The sequence below is a fragment of the Oncorhynchus tshawytscha genome, linkage group LG14 (assembly GCF_018296145.1).
Source record: "Oncorhynchus tshawytscha isolate Ot180627B linkage group LG14, Otsh_v2.0, whole genome shotgun sequence".
Lineage (NCBI taxonomy): Eukaryota > Metazoa > Chordata > Actinopteri > Salmoniformes > Salmonidae > Oncorhynchus > Oncorhynchus tshawytscha.
The window spans coordinates 17574956-17594665 of NC_056442.1; the positions used below are offsets into that span (position 1 = coordinate 17574956).

General features: G+C 40.4%; 2 protein-coding genes across 3 annotated transcripts in view; both read right to left on the bottom strand.

Annotated features, from left to right (window-relative positions):
- LOC112266710 (serine/threonine-protein kinase SIK2) overlaps window positions 1–3016 on the bottom strand; it is a 55553-nt gene extending 52537 nt beyond the window's left edge. Inside the window, exon 1 of one of the 2 annotated variants that reach the window (XM_024444424.2) lies at window positions 2567–3016. In XM_024444424.2, coding sequence (XP_024300192.1) covers window positions 2567–2704 — 138 coding nt within the window. In that variant the 5' untranslated portion in view covers window positions 2705–3016. The remainder of the gene's footprint in view (window positions 1–2566) is intronic. The other variant, XM_024444425.2, reaches the window with a different exon arrangement.
- Window positions 3017–4074: 1058 nt separating this feature from the next.
- LOC112266711 (layilin) lies at window positions 4075–10115 on the bottom strand. The gene is made up of 7 exons (XM_024444426.2): window positions 9809–10115; window positions 8643–8940; window positions 7616–7773; window positions 7016–7060; window positions 5964–6050; window positions 5562–5676; window positions 4075–5237 (listed from the first exon to the last, which is right to left on the bottom strand). Exons 1-7 carry the CDS (start codon window positions 9882–9884, stop codon window positions 4907–4909), a joined length of 1110 nt encoding a protein of 369 aa, XP_024300194.1. The 5' UTR covers window positions 9885–10115; the 3' UTR covers window positions 4075–4906.
- Window positions 10116–19710: the final 9595 nt, after the last annotated feature.

Below are 19710 nucleotides of genomic sequence, written 5' to 3' on the forward strand. Positions count from 1 at the left end.
TGGTAGCATGAGACGGAGTCTACAACCCACACAAGTGGCTCAGGTAGTGCAGCTCATCCAGGATGGCACATCAATGCGAGCTGTGGCAAGAAGGTTTGCTGTGTCTGTCAGCGTAGTGTCCAGAGCATGGAGGCGCTACCAGGAGACAGGCCAGTACATCAGGAGACGTGGAGGAGGCCGTAGGAGGGCAACAACCCAGCAGCAGGACCGCTACCTCCGCCTTTGTGCAAGGAGGAGCAGGAGGAGCACTGCCAGAGCCCTGCAAAATGATCTCCAGCAGGCCACAAATGTGCATGTGTCTGCTCAAACGGTCAGAAACAGACTCCATGAGAGTGGTATGAGGGCCCGACGTCCACAGGTGGGGGTTGTGCTTACAGCCCAACACCGTGCAGGACGTTTGGCATTTGTCAGAGAACACCAAGATTGGCAAATTCGCCACTGGCGCCCTGTGCTCTTCACAGATGAAAGCAGATTCACACTGAACACATGTGACAGACGTGACAGAGTCTGGAGACGCCGTGGAGAACGTTCTGCTGCCTGCAACATCCTCCAGCATGACCGGTTCGGCGGTGGGTCAGTCATGGTGTGGCAACATCCTCCAGCATGACCGGTTCGGCGGTGGGTCAGTCATGGTGTGGGGTGGCATTTCTTTGGGGGGCCGCACAGTACTCCATGTGCTCACCAGAGGTAGCCTGACTGCCATTAGGTACCGAGATGAGATCCTCAGACCCCTTGTGAGACCATATGCTGGTGCGGTTCGCCCTGGGTGTAGGGAGGTCATACAGGCACGTGGAGGCCACACACACTACTGAGCCTCATTTTGACTTGTTTTAAGGACATTACATCAAAGTTGGATCAGGCTGTAGTGTGGTTTTCCACTTTAATTTTGAGTGTGACTCCAAATCTGGACCTCCATGGGTTGATAAATTTGATTTCCATTGATAATTTGTGTGTGATTTTGTTGTCAGCACATTCAACTATGTAAAGAAAAAAGTATTTAATACGAATATTTCATTCATTCAGATGTAGGATGTGTTATTTTAGTGTTCCCTTTATTTTTTTGAGCAGTGTAGATATACTAAATATAATGTTGAATCACTCCTTCTCCTGAAAAGAGTAGTAAGACGATTATGTTCACGGTTATTGTCAGTTACACAATAATTGTGCCAGCCCTAGCTACAAGTTATTTTTTCTTCGCCCATCGAAACAATCACTTTCTTTTACAAGTTGTAACTAGTGCCATGCTGCTATTGTTGCCAGCTAGACAGTATAAACTAACTAGCTGGGAAGGGCTCATCAGGATGACTGACTGAACCGAATCCATTCATCTCCACTTGACACAACTGCGCAACATACATCTGCAATTTGGGCACTAGGCGTGTCCGTATAGCCTCTCCCTAGTCCACCATCTGTTTCTGTAAACAAGCGCTGTAACATGGAAATACAGCCGTGTGGGAACCCTAACCCTATAAAGGTGTGTAGTAGTTTAACCTTTGTTTCTTGTAAATTATTTCTTGCTGATATGAAAGATACATTCTTAGGTTTCCAAAACCATACCGCAAGCGATGCATGTTAATGTTAAGAGCAAGCGTCGTGGCTCAACAAAACTCGCCCTGTAAGGAAGACGCCTTCGTCCAATGACTCTTATGTGTAATGGAACTGAAAGTCATGATCAAGGGCTATTAGCGTCTGTGAATGGAGTATGTACACAGCAGCTCCACAGTGATTGTCCCAAGAAGAGGCAACAAAATCACATTATTATTGGGTTATGTAACTACTGCAATGCACTAATTCCATTGCTGCATGCCCTAGATATTTATGTGGTTGTTTACACCAGTCTAATTCCAATAATCAAAGCTCGATGATGAGTTGGTCATTTGAATCCATTTTTTAGTACTAGGGCAAAAACCAACGCGCACCCAAGGTGGGCTCCAGGACCGAGTTTGAGAAACCCTGGTCTATGGGGTGGCTTGTTGAGCACATTATACATAACATTATACAAACGTCACACAATTGTTACTTAGAGTAATGAAGCAATGTAATGATCCATGGTCAAATAAAAGGCAGCGTATTGCACAACATTGAGGTTGCAAAGTGATGGATTAATAATGATGTGTCTCATGAATCTGCTTCACGGTTAGGCTAAAGTTAGCTACATCTAAAACTGGGTAACACCCAAGTTAACCATAGTCGGACAGTTTTGATTAACAAGTTATATAATAGTTGGTACTACTCTATTGCTTTCTTCATGTGTGGGTCAAAAGCTTTGCAAAAAAACTACCGTGTTTGCAACAAAGCAAGCTAACGTTACCTAGGTGTGAAATAGTCGAAACATGTCAATGTCAAATGTGAACAGAATAAGTTAGAACTACAGAATGTGCAAATACAACTTTAGATAGCAAGCTAATTTATCGCTGCAAAACAGGGGGTAAGTAACTAACGTTAGCTTGTTAGTTCAAAGGTAAGGTTAGTAGTATCCTTTACAAGAGAATCACACGCTTAGGCTTACTGTAAGTTCACGGTTACCTAACATGCTAGCCAGCTAGCTAGTTTGCTCAGTACTCACCTCGGTCTTGGTAATACGATGTCTAGCCAGCTTTACAACGGCGAAATTACCCTTTCCCAGAGTACGTTCGATATCGTAGAAACCCACTCGGACAGGACCCCGGAACATCGGTTTTTGGTGATTGTCAGCCATGACCATGCTGTATTAAATATGGTTTTGGGGGGTGAGGAGGTAAAGGCTCGCAACTTTCGCCTACAAGATATCGAGGAAGGGAAAACAAACCGCCCGCTGAAATGTGTCTATTCAAAATAGACAAAAAGTACAATTCTCGGTCGCCCTGCCAGTTTGAACGTGAACGACCCTTCAGACCAACGAGACGACAGGTGACATGTACGAGTGCCACAGGCTGCCACGCCACGTTCTCCAACACAACACGGCTAGAATATTTCAGCTAGCTACCTCTATTAACTAAAGTACACGAGTTGACTTGCAGGAGGCATCATATTCTCTCGTTGACGTACATTGACGTCAGAGCTATGGGGGTATTTGTACAGGGGGCGGGCCTCTGAAGCTGTTCCACGCTTCAGTGCCAATTCGTTTCCAAGGCAACCGGACCCACCTCTAACGTCAACCGGTTACATTGCTATTCTGAAATCTGTTAGCTCGCCGCCCTGAGTGGATAGTTGACTTTGAAGTTTGGCCTGCAGGTGCACACATAAAGAGTTTGTTACTCATGGTCAAAGTGCAGGGACTGGACTGTGGGCATTATTTATGTACATGTATACTAGCAAATTACTCTATGCATGCAAGTTGTTATGTAAAGTTGTGTGTGCAGCTGGGCTCTTACTATGAAACATATGCATGTTTATGCACAAAGCAAATTATGCATGCAAGTGATGCAACCACAAATACTTCTAAGTACCAGAGGCGTCACCACAGACCCTGGTTCGATTCCAGGCTGTATCACAACCGTTGATTGGGAGTCCCATAGGGCCGCGCACAATTGGCCCAGCGTCCGGGTTAGGGTTTGGCCGGGGTAGGCCATCATTGTAAATAAGAATTTGTTCTAAACTGACTTGCCTAGTTAAATAAAGGTTAAACAAAGATGCTTGCCAGGTTTCCCAGCTATGCATAAAACGGCAAACATTCACTTGGATTATGCTGGATGGTGTGTGATCTGCAATTCAGGTTTGTACATTTTGAATACAGGTTATTATACCGAATCAATTGGTTTGAGACTAATAAAATAATATAACAGAATATGAGCAAATTATTATCCTTTTTTTTTTAACATACCCGTTGCACATCTAGCGATCAACATAGAATTTGAGTTGAGGTGCTGGAGTTCGAGACCAATGGAAAGACAGTTAAAAAATGACATGAAACAGCACCACCTGCTGGTTAAACAAACAATATGGAAGTCATGAGTTTGCAATAGTACAGTGAAGTAAGCTCTATCTTACCAAAGGTTTTATGACTTAGAAATGGTCTATTTTTCTGTCTTCTTGTACACAAAAACACAACAAAGTCACATTCAAGTAAAACTAACAAAATAAAAACACTTATGCTGGTCATCCATAGGCTTTATTTGTAGCCAGAGCAGTGTGTGTGATATTTGATAGGCCTACATGTCCAGCAAGTGCATGTTTTGTTAATTAACCTATCGTGACAGCCTTACATGGAAAACTGTTGAGAGCAGCACCCCAAAAGCCTCTGCTGTCACTGCTAGATTTCCTGGATGTGCGAGTTCCAGATGTGCTTTCGGAATTTCCTGTCAGACATCCTTCAAGAACACTCAGCTTTAGCTAGTTAGACTACTTTTTCACAACACTCTAGTCAGCCCAACTTGAATATACAATGTACGCAAAACATATATTTTCTTTATTTTCTTTACAACATTGTGATAAATACAAGTTTATAAGACGAAGACACAGGAATAGGCAAATAAACGAATGCTACACACTGTTATTCAACCTGGACTTTGGTGTAGCCATGAAAAGGCACATTAAAGACTGTATCCAACCAGCTCAAACTGGTGTCATAACAGTGGAGGCTTTGGTCAACGTCATTGGGAGGATCATCTCTCGCAGAGATAACCGCTCAGCGGTATCGTGGGGTCAGACTTCTGTCATCTGAGTTTCCGAAGATATTGTCCTTTTCACTGACATCAGCCTCCACACAGGAAGCCTCAAATCGGTCTTCTTTGTATGGTCAATGGGCATACCCTAAAGCAAACACTTTATAATACCACACAGGATCTGTCCGTCCTGTCTCGCGTCACATGATGCCATACAACCCACCAGCAGGATATATGAAAGCTTAATGGAGACACCAACAGTCAGATGCCCAGATTGCTCAATGGACATGTGGTAAAGAGAGAGGCACTGCAGGACAGCAACATTATTCATAGATCTCATTCTCCACCCATCCAGTCTCGTTGAGATAGTGCCGACCCTGGTCTTGGCAGGCCTCATAGATGCCATTGGTCACAAAGCCACTCTCTGTCACTGTCTCCTTGTTTGAAACATTCTCGTAATCATCACACTGGGTATGAAGAGAGGAGTCACAGAAGGACATCTTCTTGATTGATTCAGGTGCCATGCTCTCCAGATCGGCTGGTTGAAGCTTAGTGATGTCCTGGTAGGCATAGGGTCCTTGGATGTTGCAGGCCGCTGTGGACATTGTACCCCATTGCTCTTGCTTAGGGTAGCTGTCTGTTTGAGACTTTCTCCTGCGTAAAGACAGTCACACTATCATTTACAGAGGCATGTAGTAAGCCACACACACCTCCAGCATTGCCTACTTCAAATACGGCATTCAAAACCACCTCAAAACAAAACATCTCTTAAGGCCATCTTATGCTCTGCGATGTCTGACGTTGATTATGTTTCGCAAGCCCTCTCGTGAGCTTCCTCTGTTTTGCCACTCTTATGTCATTTTTTAAACTTAGAGATGTTTTACACACGTTAAAATAATGTTAGGTGCCCTTGAAAGGTGCCTATCGTACAAAATGTATTATTGCATGTTATTATTTAATGAAGCAAACAAGTATTACCTTTTGGCTGCCCGTTTATAGCAGAAGACTCCTGTAGCCACAAGCAGCAGCAGTAGAATGGGGATAGTGGCAAATAGAATGTAGGAGACATATAAGGCATTATCCGAAAGAGTTACTGCAGGGAGAAAAAGAACACCAGAGGTAAGATGATGGTATTCTAGCCTGGTCCCAGATCTGTTTGTGCTATCATGCCAACTCCTTGTCACTCATTGCCAATGACAAGGAGCTGACATGATAGCACAAACAGATCTGTGACCAGGCTAATGGCAGTAAGTTGGCACCTCAACTATGAATACTTTTGGAAAAAAATTTGGAAAATAAATGAGGAGATTACTTATTGCATTTGGGACACCAATGTACAAGGATCAAACTCAATAGACCTGAAGAGTGCAGATTTTTTACCTGATGATTCAGACATTCCTATTTTTGTTTTCTCATCACTCACTGTAGCTGACGGGAAGTTTGGCATTAGAGATATAATTGGGGCAACTGGAAAACAGATCATGAACAAACTTGTAAATAGACAGACACTGTAGCAAAACGTGTAAATAGACAAACACTGTAAGTTCGTATGATATCCAAAAACGTCATATAGCCCAAATAAATATGTAGACAAAAATAAGCAACATTTGTCTTCATCTGAGATGAAAGAATGAGCATGTGTGATGCAGAAATGGGTGGACTAGTATAGTATGACTAATATGCAAATTAGCAGCATACTAGAAATAAACTCCTAAGGTTTCAAGCAGCATCACTAGTAATCTATAATTGTACTATAGCCTACTGTAGGCTATAGTACTGTACTGTAGCCTAATGCATTGCCTCTATTATCTGGGAAGAGGATGAATTGAACGGGACTCTGATAAAGTTTTTCTATTTTACCCTCTTCTATTCTATTATATTGTGATTCATAAATCTTGACCACTAGATGTCATCCTATACATAGACACTTCGGTGATTGAGACTGGTGATGTCATAATCATGTTCGAGCTGTTGATCTCAGTATCAACAAATGACTCATCCCAAGGATTCACATATTTGACCTTAACAAAATCTAAATGTTTCTGTTAAAAATGTCAAAACAATGTTTATAAATAGCACTTTTATGTAAGCGTAACTTAGTGAAATCATCACTTACTGTAGGACACAGCCAGGCCTAATTGCTGAACATTAAAGAAGGTAATTCACTAAATTGTTGGACAAAAATAACCATTAGATCTCTTTTTTTTATGCAGACCTTTACCTATATTGAATGGACTCAATCACTGGTCTATGTGTTACGGTAAATGTGTCAAATCAGACCGTCACACTGGTAGGCTAAATGTGTGAAAATGTATAGATTTCCAGATTTTACACATTTACCGTAACATATGCACCAACCATCTGTTTTGTGGTCCAGTGGACTCTAAAATATCAGAGTCATAATGTTTTTTTTGCTGCAGGAGTGGGTTTACCTGTGTATATTGAATTCCACGCCACAGTAAACACTGGCAACTTTTCTGTAAGAGAAAGAAAGAGACAATCATCAGCTGCAAATTAATATGGACTATATTGATTCTGAATTATCTTTTTCCCTGGTTCCTTGTTGATAAGCTGGTATTCAATCAAATTCATACCATACAATATGATCTCCTTCAGCAGAGATAAACTACAGGATTGAGATTGGATAAATGTAATGTAACGTGGGTCATATTCATTAGTGCACACTGTTGCAAACCGTAACAAAACATTTCGTCAACGGAAATGAGAGATTATTATTGGACAAATTTAGGTAGTCCCTCCCTTTTTCGGTACATTTCCTTCCGTTTGCTGTCTATTGAATACAACCCTGGTTTAATCTGTTCATGTCTAAATATGGACACTATCAAGGACACCGGGGCCATGTTCAGAAGGGCACAATGTTGTGGAACGTTCAGATAGAAAAACATGATGTAGAACAAACATAACTTTCTGACATGTAGAATAATGAATCATGTCAGCTCTATTCATGACATTTCTATCTGCAATGTTCCACAGCGTTTGCCTACTCAGAACGTGTCCAGGGTACAGTTCACCTTCAGAGTACTTGCAGACGAAATTGTTCTTGGTGTTGCAGTTTTCATCGTTCCACTGGAACATGAAGCGCCCGCCTTCGTCAGGGGGGGCAGAGGGCTGGTGGTACAGCACCACACACATCTCGTTTCCACACGATGGCTCGTCCCAATGCCAGTTTCTGCAACGAGCATGTTTTCCATAGGTCAACAACCCTATCAGAAATTCTCAGATAGTCACCATCATGCTTCTAAAAATAGACGCTCATCCTACTGATACCCGCTTTTGGGGAGTAGTGAACTACATGTAGTTCTGCTAGTAATTTAACTACATTTTGCAGTAGTATGGTGGCATTTGAACTAAATTCAAATCAAAGTAGAGTTTTCAGTAGTTAATTACTTTTTTTTGCCATGTAGTGGTGTAGCTAGCTACTGGAACAATACACTATTCTTTTTTGCTAAATAAAATAATATATGGGTGAAATTGGCAATCATTTCCTTTCTTTTTTGGCCTCAGGCCTGCCTAATTCTCACTTGAAAGATTTATTTTGTGATTAATAGGATAAATTACACATTCTGTTCAAATCTGACTACAGTGATCTGTTATTGCAATTTGTCATCTTGTGACACTTTGGATTTACATATGATCATTTTTCACTAAGTAGTTTGGATGTAGTGAACTACTTTTTCAAAGTAAACTATGTTTTTTTAAGGATAGCTTTAGTGTAGCTTAATTTCTGCCAGTGTGAAGTAATTAGTACCTTGGTAAACTATATTTTCAGAACAGCTCCTTCAACACTGCCGATACCACAACATTCATGGTTATTAACATTTTACAGATAAAATAGCAATGACCCTCAAAGCATGAAGACACCAACATATGTTAATCCACGATGCTCTTTGATGACTCTCAGACTATTGTGAGTCATGTGAGGTATCGCTATGGCCCTGTATTTTCCTGTGGTGTGCATGGCAACAGCTGCAGGGATCTCCTAGACTTTTTGCTACAGGGATCTCCTAGACTTGAAACCAAAGTAAAACACAAGGACACCTGAATCTGGCCTTGCTGCCATCCAGCCAGTAGTACTGCGAAGGGCAGCCTATGGTAGTCACCCGGTGGCGTGGGCTTCTGTGCAGCCCGATCCAGAAGTCCCCATCAGTGGCCTGCAACTGCTGTATGAACCTCTCTACCAGGTGCTGCTCATTGTCAGTCTCGATACTGAGGATCTCCCCCCCATCTGTTCTGCAGGCCTGGCTGGCATCATTGAAGGTCACCCTCCGCCGTGGGTCCTGGAAGTAGTTGATCCTGTAGCAGGGTCGCTCTGTGCCACGTCGACAGATCCTCTGGCCTACAGTGCATCACATTGGAAAATAAGAAATTGCAAATCAAGAATGCAAATCAAATTGCTAATTCAATTGCAAAATTGCAAATCTAAGCATGGCTAATCAAGATTGGCAAATCAGAATGGTAATTAATTAATATATATTCATTGGAATAATATTGCAAGTTGTTATGCAAGATGTGGGGACATATGGCACACATATTAGCCTACATGAATTACATGATAATAGGCCTATGTGCAAGATCTCTTGATTATATGTTGGCCTATTGCCATAAGCTTAAGAAATGCTTTACTGTTTTTCATAAGCGCTGGCATGTAAACACTATGAATAGGCTGCATGTTATTATTTATTGATTATTACTCTCTTATTTTCTTTATTATTAGGGCCTTTATTAATAATGTTGCGAACCACAGTGATTAAGCTTTCAAGTAATATGGCCCACCTTGATTTTGCGCGTTGATTTTTGCACCTCCTTTAGGCCATTGAATACCACATTGGTCTTGTAAATCTGTAGCCTACTTGGGAGCACAATACCCCATCTCAAAACGAATAATATTTTTTCCGACACACAAACCAAAACAAAAAGCCTGCCCTGGGTAATGTAAAGGCCTATTGAAGTGAAATTTCGCAGTTACTGTTTTTTCCATGTAGCCTACTAAAGCACCCGACTTTGAGCGACGTTTGAAGTTTCTATTTAAACATTTTAGTCGTCCAAAATCTTTCTTTCGTTAGGCACTAAAGAAACATGTTTTTCCCGCACAATCAACAGGGCGCAATATTTTCATGCATTAAATAACTTTGGTTAATCATACCGTTACTTTTTTTGACAACGGGCTTTGACAAGTTTGACATTTTTTCCCTGTAAACACTCACCATTGAGTTCAAATTGGGTGAATCCTGGTTGACAGAAAACAGCGAAAACAATCCCGAGCAGTTTAATAAAATCCATTTCTTCATCTTCACTAAAGCGTTCGCGTGAATTCGAGCAAATCCGTGGCTGCTCGTCAAAGCCTGAGAGAGGGAAACAATCGGATATGGTCACATCAGAATTAGGTCGAAGTGTTTTTGTAGGTTCCGGTTTTTAAACCTCTCTTACTGCGGATGGCTTTTGATTTTGTGTAATCCTTCCAAGATAAAAGTTTAAAGGAGCAACGCTTCTCATATCTTGCTATGTTTTTTGCGCTCATATAAAGGCATAATAACATTAGGCTACTCCATGCTGTACCCACACAATAATCAAAGTCACATATATTTGATAAGAATGGGAGAGAGACTAGAATGAATGGATGTCTTTGTATGGTATGTTATACTGAGTGAGAGAAACATACATAGGATTGAACAAGTGTATAGTAAATATTTTCAATTTCACATTCACGCACGCGCCCACGCACGTGTACACGCAAACACACATGCAAACACACACACACACACACACACACACACACACACACACACACACACACACACACACACACACACACACACACACACACACACACACACACACACACTCTACTTTAATTGAATATCAATCATTCATATGCAAATGTTCCTGCTATTATAGCCTAGATCTACTGTGTGCTAGAGGAAAGATCTGACAACTGGGGTGGGAAATAAGAAATAGTTGATAGAAAAATGTGTCATTAAAAAATGTGAAGCATTACAGTTTTTTACAATCACTTTGGCACTAATTTCAGAACCTTGATGTCATTTTTCAAAACTCTCAACACAAAACTCACAACCAATGATCAAAATGCACATTTTTCAAAACTCTTAACACTTTTTCCAATTGCTTGGATACAATACACATAAAGTTAAGATCATTTGTTCATTGAACTAAAATCACCTGTTCAAAATGACACAACTTAACATCAAAGTATTATTATTTCAAAATACAATTCACACATTACATCTGAGATGACTGTCTATTCATTTCATTACAATGATCTAACTATCAAATTATACAACTGATCAAAATGATAAGTAACTGTTGCATTACTCTTAATGCATAGTTTTATGGAAACTGACGAACAATATTCCATGTTTAGATCATGAAAGTTTCAGGATAACGAGATCCATTGACACCAATTATCGTGGAACATGAACCAATTGGACTACATTATCTATGGATGTAATATTTCATCATCATTCTTTATCAAACACTGTTTCCATGGTCCCATGTACCACTTTTCCAGACCATGTTTTCAGATTTGACATTACTGTACCCTCACCAGCCACTTTATTACGTACACCTATCTAGTACTGGGTCCTTTTACAGTGATATATTTACGTGTAGTAGCATAATGAAACATGTATCACATATTTTGTACTACAATATTTAATGATTGTACGAACAACTACACAGTGAAACTATCGGTATCTTGTGTGTGGGTGATCTAAATGAATGTTCCTTTGGTATTTCATGATAAATAAGATATTTGAAATAAGGATTCTGCAAGTGCAAAGTTTCTTTAACGATATGAATGCACAATGCAATGTTTTGAGCATTGGACAGCCTGTGTTACAAGTGATGACTGTTTTGAGTTTTGTGTCTAGATTTTTGAAAAATGACCACAAAGTTCTGAAATTAGTGCCAAAGTGATTGTTAAAAACTGTAATCTCAGGATTGTGTTCATCCACATGAGGAAATTATGAAATTCTAGAGCCGGGTGGCGGGTGCGTATTTAGCAAGGACTTTGCAGTCACTTTTCATTGTGGACTGGCCTGCAAAGATCCATTGTACTGTAGCTACTATATTTTTTTGCTCACTTTACCGTTTGCTCTAGTGGTTGCAGAGCCATGGAAAACTTTGGCGAGACTTTGGCAAATGTTCAAGTGTTCTAGGCAGCAAACTCCAGACAATGCAAGAAGGTGGTGAGCATTTTTTGTTGTTGTTGTGAGGTTACTATGTGATGGCCAATATAACCAGATAACAACGGCCCTGAAATCTGTATCCACATAATTTACACATGGTCAGTCAGTAAAAAAGCCTGGTTTATGCCAGAGCAGATCTGAGATATAATTGAGTGCTGATGCTCAGAGAGCCAACATCAGAGAGCCAACATCAGTCACCTCAGACTCTACCATAATAACACATTTGGTTGTATGCTGTGGCCTAGGCTACATGGGAAGGGGTGACCTAACTTGGCAACAAACAGCAATGGGTTGCCAGGTATGTTAAAACTGGAAACCCAAATTACCCCTATAGTGAACCATTTTCAGTTAGTGTTTAGACTTCCACTATCAGAAACGGAAAAGTCCAGGGCCTGTGTTCATAGTGTCTTAGAGTAGGAGTGCTGATCTAGGATCGGTGAAAAAAGGCTCAGATTTAATTGCTATTGAGGAGAGTTGATCACGGTGAGTTCATGGGCTCAGAGGAGTGTGCAAAGCATTGTCCCCTAACAGGAAGCCAGAAAGGAGGAAAGGGAACAGCTGTTATTTCAACACTATATTTCCTGTCCCAGTTCCTTCTCGTTTGTTTTTCAGGCACTTCCACTCATTATTTGACGAAATTATGAATAATGAATAATGAAGAATATGAAGAAAAATGTAGAGGCTTAAAAAAAAATAAAACAGAGTAATCAATAGCAGTATTATACACATGACATGCAGCAAATAGAACCCTCATCTCTCAACTAATAATATTAGTTACACATAAAGTAGTCGGAACTTAATTTTATGCAATATTGTCAAAGAGCGATCATGCCCAAGCAGAATCAGGAAAGAACGACAACAATCTTCTATGAACGAAGAGGTAGAACATGCTTTCTCATACCATAAACAGCATTGTCGGTGTCCTGGAAAAACCAATTTATTTTTAATTTAAAAAAGAAATACAATTGATTTTCAGATATATTTCCATGTAAGATTATTGAATGACCTAGACTCAATTTATGCAAAATAAATTCAAAAAAATATATGTATATATATTTTAATCTACATATAAATGAGCAAAAAAAAATGATACAAGATTGTTCCAGGAAGCAGACAGCATGTAAACAGAAAAGACTAGCCTATTTGGCCCAGCACACACAGTAGTAGTCAGCCACAAGTAAATCAGCCACAAGACCAAGACTCATTGGCCTCTCTTCTATCAGTCATCAGCAGATGGTAACCCTGCAACACATGTTTTCTGGGAGCAAATGAAGAGCTCAGACAAGCTGGGCTGTGTTCCACAACACAGGCATTTTATGTGAGGCACTTTTGTGCTGTCTGGCTGGCTCTGGGCCAGAGGTTCACTACTCTTCTTCCTGGAATGTAACGCTCTATCATGTCCCTTTATTAGTGACACAAGTCTTGGCCCCATGAGAGGGTCGTAACCTGAGTGAGACCAGGGTAGTGTTACTCAAGTCATGCAATGTCATGCACTGTCTCTCTGTGAGGGGCTCCCCATTTGCTGTAAAACAGGAATAGACTAGGCCCTTTTGATTTCAAGCCATCAGTATGTTACATAGTATGTTATATAATTAAGCAATAAGACATGGTGGGGTGTGGTATATGACCAGTATACCACGGCTAAGGGCTGTTCTTAGGCACGACGCATCACGGAATGCCTGGACACAGTCCTTAGCCTTGGTATATTGGTCATATACCACAAACCCCAGAGGTGCCTTATTGCTATTACAAACTGGTTAACAATGTAATTAGAGCAGTAAAAATACTTGTTTTGTCATACCTCTGGTATACAGTCTGATATACCACGGCTGTCAGCCAATCAGCATTCAGGGCTTGAAAGACCCAGTTTAAAATACTAAATAGGGTCTTACTGAAAGGTAATAAAAGTCTATGATTTGGAACAGGCATTTTGTTTATTTTTTATGATCAGATTTGAATTTTTGGGTATTTCCAAATAATAAGAGGAACATCCACTGAGTGCACAAAACATTAGGAACACCTTCCTAATATTGAGTTGCACCCCGTTTGCACACAGACCAACCTCAATTCATTGGGGCATGGACTCTACACGGTGTCAAAAGCATTCCACAGGGATGCTGGCCCATGTTGACTCCAATGCTTCCCACAGTTGGGTGTCAAGTTGGGTGGATGTCCTTCGGGTGGTGGACCATTCTTGATACACAAGGGAAACTGTTGAGTATGAAAAACCCAGCTGCGTTGCAGTTCTTGCACCTGACACCTACTGACATACCCCGTTCAAAGGCACTTCAGTCTTTTATCTTGTCCATTCACCATCTGAATGGCACACATACACAATCCAAATGTCAATTGTCTCAAGGCTTAAAAATCCTCATTTAACCTGTCTCAACCGCTTCATCGACAGTGATTGAAATGGATTTAACATGAATAAGGGATCATAGCTTTCAAATGGATTCACCTGGTCAAGTCTATGTCATGGAAAGAGCAGGTGGTCCTAATGTTTTGTATACCTTGGTCCACAATCACTGATAACCACCCAAACTTGGCCAGCAGATGACAGCATAAAACTACTTCTCTCACGACAATCTTTTTTAACTTATATGTTGACCGTCATTGCATTGTCTTATCCAAGCAATGGCAGTGACCAATAATCACACTATTTCTACTTTCACACTAGTTCTACTCCAACATTTCTAACACACAAGAGCCATCTCAAGGACACAACATGAAGCCATAACTAGACAATGGCCCTTGTATGGCCATAGAACAGGGAAATGGTCAAACAGGGAAATGGTTCTAATCGTTTTTCCACCATTCATTTTTCCCATAGGGGATTTTAGAAACACTTAAAATAAGGGCTATGTTTTGTCTAGGTTTACCCTGGTGTGATGTTTTGATAACCATGTTAATCTCTCTCGGACAAGGTGACTTTTATCAATATATTCAGTTCTATTTACTCTCAGATTTGAAAATGCTACTTAACGTGAAAGTACACATCATGTAAAACTACAAATCCCTGCAAGCTTCTGCATCTCTAGCGGATACCTTTTATACCAGATAAAACGTGCACAAGACAGATAGTAGTCTATCTGTAGTCAATTTATTCATTACTACATTTATCTAACATTAGATTCTTACCTTTGCCTCGATTTGGCAGTCTCGTCCAGATCATCATGGCATTTGTAGTTGTTTATGATGGCCACATTTGCAGCTAATTAGCATATACGGTTATGAAAACGTCACGCCAGAGTAAACATACATATTGTAAGTGATTCTAAAATCACACATGGGAAAAATGAATGGTGCAAAAACGATTGGAACTATTTCCCTGTTTGACCTCTAGGTTTTATTGGTATTATGACTCATACTGTGGTATTCTACAGTATGTCCACCTTGCAAGCTGACATGATGAGAAAGGAGAGATAAGCTAGTTGTGTGATGCAGGAGCTGTCCACGGAGACACACAGGTAGTATTATGACTCCTTGATCTATCCACTATACCCTTCCAAAGTGTACAGTGTCATTCTCTTACCCATTCCCAGCATCTCTTCTTTCCCAAATCAAATCTAATTGCCCTTGGTTATTGCTATGACTGTGATCGAATTTCTGCCACCATTGTTGAGTCCTGAGAATGAGTACGGTAAAAAGCACAATGGCGATTACTGTGTTGCAATATGTTGTCACTACGGCATAATCCTGGCTGACATGTCTTGACGTTATTACACTTGTCATGTTGTTTTATGGCTCATTTTCAGTGGTGAAGTTCACAGTTCATGCAGGATTTAACTTTGTGAAATTTGAGGGTTCCTGCATTGGTGACTGAATGAATGAAAACCTTTATTAGAAAGACTGAATGGAGAACGATTCCACATTTAACAGCTATTATTAACCCATTCATCTTACATATGAGTTCATTGTTCTAAAATCCTTTGTGTCCCCCTCTCAAACCAGAAATAATATAACAAAATAGATATGCTTAATTGTTTAGCTAACAAAGAGTCTGCCAAAACACTGTTGAGGGAAGTGCACCAGATGTTGCAGTCCACACCATGTATCATTCACATTTTCAGCCTACATTATGCTGAGTTTGGAGCTTCGCCAACCACACTGCCCTCCACACCACCATCCTTAATTCCCCCCACAGCCTACCTCCCAGGCTGGTTTTGGTTACCCTACCTACTTCCATCCCAAGGCCTAGGACACTCCTGCCCCCCATGGCATCCCCAACGCTGCAACAGGAGCCAAACCAAGACCTCCTGTGCTCACCCAGAATTGAGCAGTGGCAGTGACTCTGGTCCCATGCAGCAGCTCCACTCCTTTGGCGGGAGCTTCAACTGGGTGGACTGAGCTCTGCCAACACTGCTCTTCCAGTTCACGCCTCTGCATCCAGCTACTTGAGGGAGATTCTTCAAAGTAGCCACCCTTTGCCTTGATGACAGCTTAGCACACTCTTGGCATTCTCTCAACCAGCTTCATGAGGTAGTCACCTGTAATGCTTCAACTAACAGGTGTGTCTTGTTAAAATTTGATTTGTGGAATTTCTTTCCTTCTTAATGCGTTTGAGCCAATCAGTTGTGTTGTGAAAAAGGTATCAGTGGAATACAGAAGATAGCCCTATTTGGTAAAAGACCAAGTCCATATGGCAAGAATTATGGTCCATATTATGGCAAGAAAAGATCAAATAACCAAAGAGAAAGGACAGTCCATCATTACTTTAAGACATGAAGGTCAGTCAATCTGGAAAATGTCAAGAACTTTGAAAGTTTCTTGAGGTGCAGTCGCAAAAACAATCAAGCGCTATGATAAAACTGGCTCTCATGAGGGTCGCCACAGGAAAGGAAGACCCAGAGTTCATTAGAGTTACCTGCCTCAGAAATTGCAGCCCAAATAAATGCATCACAGAGTTCAAGTAACAGACACATCTCAACATCAACTATTCAGAGGAGACTGTGTGAATCAGGCCTTCATGGTAGAATTACAATTAGAATTGCAAAGAATCTAATTACAATTAGAATTGCAAAGAAACCACTACTAAAGGACACCAAAAAGAAGAAGAGACTTGCTTGGGCCAAGAAACACGAGAAATCTGTCCTTTGGTCTGATCAGTCCAAATTTGCGATTTTCAGTTCCAACCGCCGTGTCTTTGTGAGACGCTAAGTAGGTGAACGGATAATCTCTGCATGTGTGATTCCCACCATGAAGCATGGAGGAGGAGGTGTGATGGTGTGGGGGTGCTTTGCTAGTCAGTGATTTATTTAGAATTCAAGGCCCACTTAAACAGCATGGCTACCACAGCATTCTGCAGCGATGCGCCATCCCCTCTGATTTGAGCTTAGTGCGACTATCATTTGTTTTTCAACAGGACAATTACCCAACACACCTCCAGGCTGTGTAAGGGCTATTTGACCAAAAAGGAGAGTGATGGAGTGCTGCATCAGATGATCTGAACTCAACCCAATTGAGATGGTTTGGGATGAGTTGGACCGCAGAGCGAAGGAAAAGTAGCCAACAAGTGCTCAACATATATGGTAACTCCTTATAGACTGTTGGAAAATCATTCCAGGTGAAGCTGGTTGAGAGAATGCCAAGAGTGTGCAAAGCTGACATCAAGGCAAAGGGTGGCTACTTTGAAGAATCTAAAATCTAAAATATATTTTGATTTGTTTAACACTTTTTTGGTTACTACAGGATTCCATATGTGTTATTTCATTTCTGTAATGTAGAAAATAGTAAAAATAATGAAAAATCAGGAATGGCCATATATGGGAGGAGTGGCCATATATGTAAAATCATATTTCATGACGTGCCAATCTTTAAATATTTTTGTTCCCAAGATGTTTGAGCTCCTGGTTGTAGATGTGTCCATAAACCAGAATACACATTTATTTGTTGCTGGGATTTACCACCCCCCTGCTGCCATGGTGGATGCTATTGGTGCTATATCTGAGTGTTTAACACCTTTTCTGTCCTCAGAGTTGGTCATTTTAGGGAATTTGATTCTGGATTGGCTATCTCCGGCCTCATATCAATTTAAGAATATATGCATTGATTATTATCTGACTCAAATGATCTAAAAACCCACATGTCTAAAGGTGAAAAACCCTGTTAACTCTTCATTGATTGATAGCCCACATAAATAACCCACATAAATATTTGTTTAGTGGAGTATTTGCATGTGATTTCAGTGATCATTGTCCCATAGTATGTATTACAGAGAAACAGCTAAATACTAATCCTTGTTTAATTAAGAAGATGCAAGTTTTCTGATCAAGGGTTTTTACATGACCTGCTCTCCTCTGATTTAGCCACTGTCTCATGTATCCCTGACCCTGAATTGGCTCTCCAAAATGTATCCTCCATATTTATTAATCTGGCCGATAAACATGCCCCTTTTAAACAATTTAGAGTCAAAGATAGATTGAACACTTTGTTTTCTGCATAATTATCTGAGCTAATTCAGAGGAGAAATCAGACCTAGGCCAAAGCAAGGAAAACTGACTCAAAGAAAATAAAATAAAATTTTATTGGTCACATACACATGGTTAGCAGATGTTAATGTGAGTTTAGCGAAATGCTTGTGCTTCTAGTTCCGACAGAGCAGTAATATCTAACAAGTCATCAAACAATTCCACAACAACTACCTAATACACACAAATCAAAAGGGATGGAATAAGAAAATGTACATATAAATATATGGATGAGCGATGACCGAGTGGCATAGGCAAGATCCAATAGGTGGTATAAAATACAGTATATACTGTACATATGAGATGAGTAATGCAAAATTATTAAAGTGACTAGTGATCCATTTATTAAAGTGGCCAATGATTTCGAGTCTGTATGTAGGAAGCAGCCTCTCTGTGTTAGTGATGGCTGTTTAACAGTCTGATGGCCTTAAGCTAGAAGCTGTTTTTCAGTCTCCCAGTCTCAGCTTTGATGCACCTTTACTGACCTCGCCTTCTGGATGGTAACCCGATCGAGCCTGACTTTAACCCGATCGAACATCTCTGGAGAGACCTGAAAATAGCTATGCAGCAAAGCTCCCCATCCAACCTGATAGAGTTTGAGAGGATCTTCAGAGAATAATTGGAGAAACTCCCCAGATATAGGTGTGCCAAGCTTGTAGCGTCATAGCCAAGAAGAGTCGAGGCTGCAATCACATCCAAATGTGCTTCAGCAAAGTACAGAGTAAATGGTCTTAATCCTTTTGTAAATGTGATATTTCAGCTGTTTATTTTTTAATAAATTAGCAAAAAGGTCTAAATTCCTGTTTTGCATTGTCAATCTAATTATGTGTAGATTGATGAGGAAAATAAACTATTTAATCAAAGAATAAGGCTGTAACTTATCAAGATGTAACTACATTCTGAAGGCACTGTATGTTGTTCTCTAGAGCGCATAAAAAGAAGTCTGATGATTTAAGCATACCGTATGTACATTGGATAGTCTCCAAACTGATCGTGTCATGCTTACAAATATCTGGGTATCTGGATAGATGAAAAGCTATCTGGTAAAAAACATATTGATGAGTTAGTTAAGAAGCTGAGAATTAAAATGGACTTATTCTATATCAATAGGTCCTGTCCCTCGCTAAATAGTAGAAAACAGATTATTCAGTCAACACTCCTATCGGTCCTAGACTATGGCGACATCATCTATATGAACACAGCTACCACTTAATTAAAGCTGTTAGATGCAGTTTATTTATTTAACTAGCCAAGTCAGTTAAGAACAAATTCTTATTTTCAATGACAGCCTAGGAACAGTGGGTTAACTGCCTTGTTCAGGAGCAGAATTACAGATGTGTACCTTGTCAGCTCAGGGATTTGATCTTGCAACCTTTATGGTTACTAATCCAACGCTCTAACCACTAGGCTACCCTGCTGCCCTATCAAAGAGCA

Coding starts and splice junctions, on each gene's coding strand:
- LOC112266711 (XM_024444426.2), bottom strand. CDS start 9,884: ATGGATTTTATTAAACTGCTCGGGATTGTTTTCGCTGTTTTCTGTCAA. Junction 7,774..8,642: donor GGCAGCAAGGCCAGATTCAG/GTGTCCTTGTGT, acceptor TGCTCGTTGCAG/AAACTGGCATTGGGACGAGC. Junction 5,677..5,963: donor AGGAATGTCTGAATCATCAG/GTAAAAAATCTG, acceptor TTCTCCCTGCAG/TAACTCTTTCGGATAATGCC.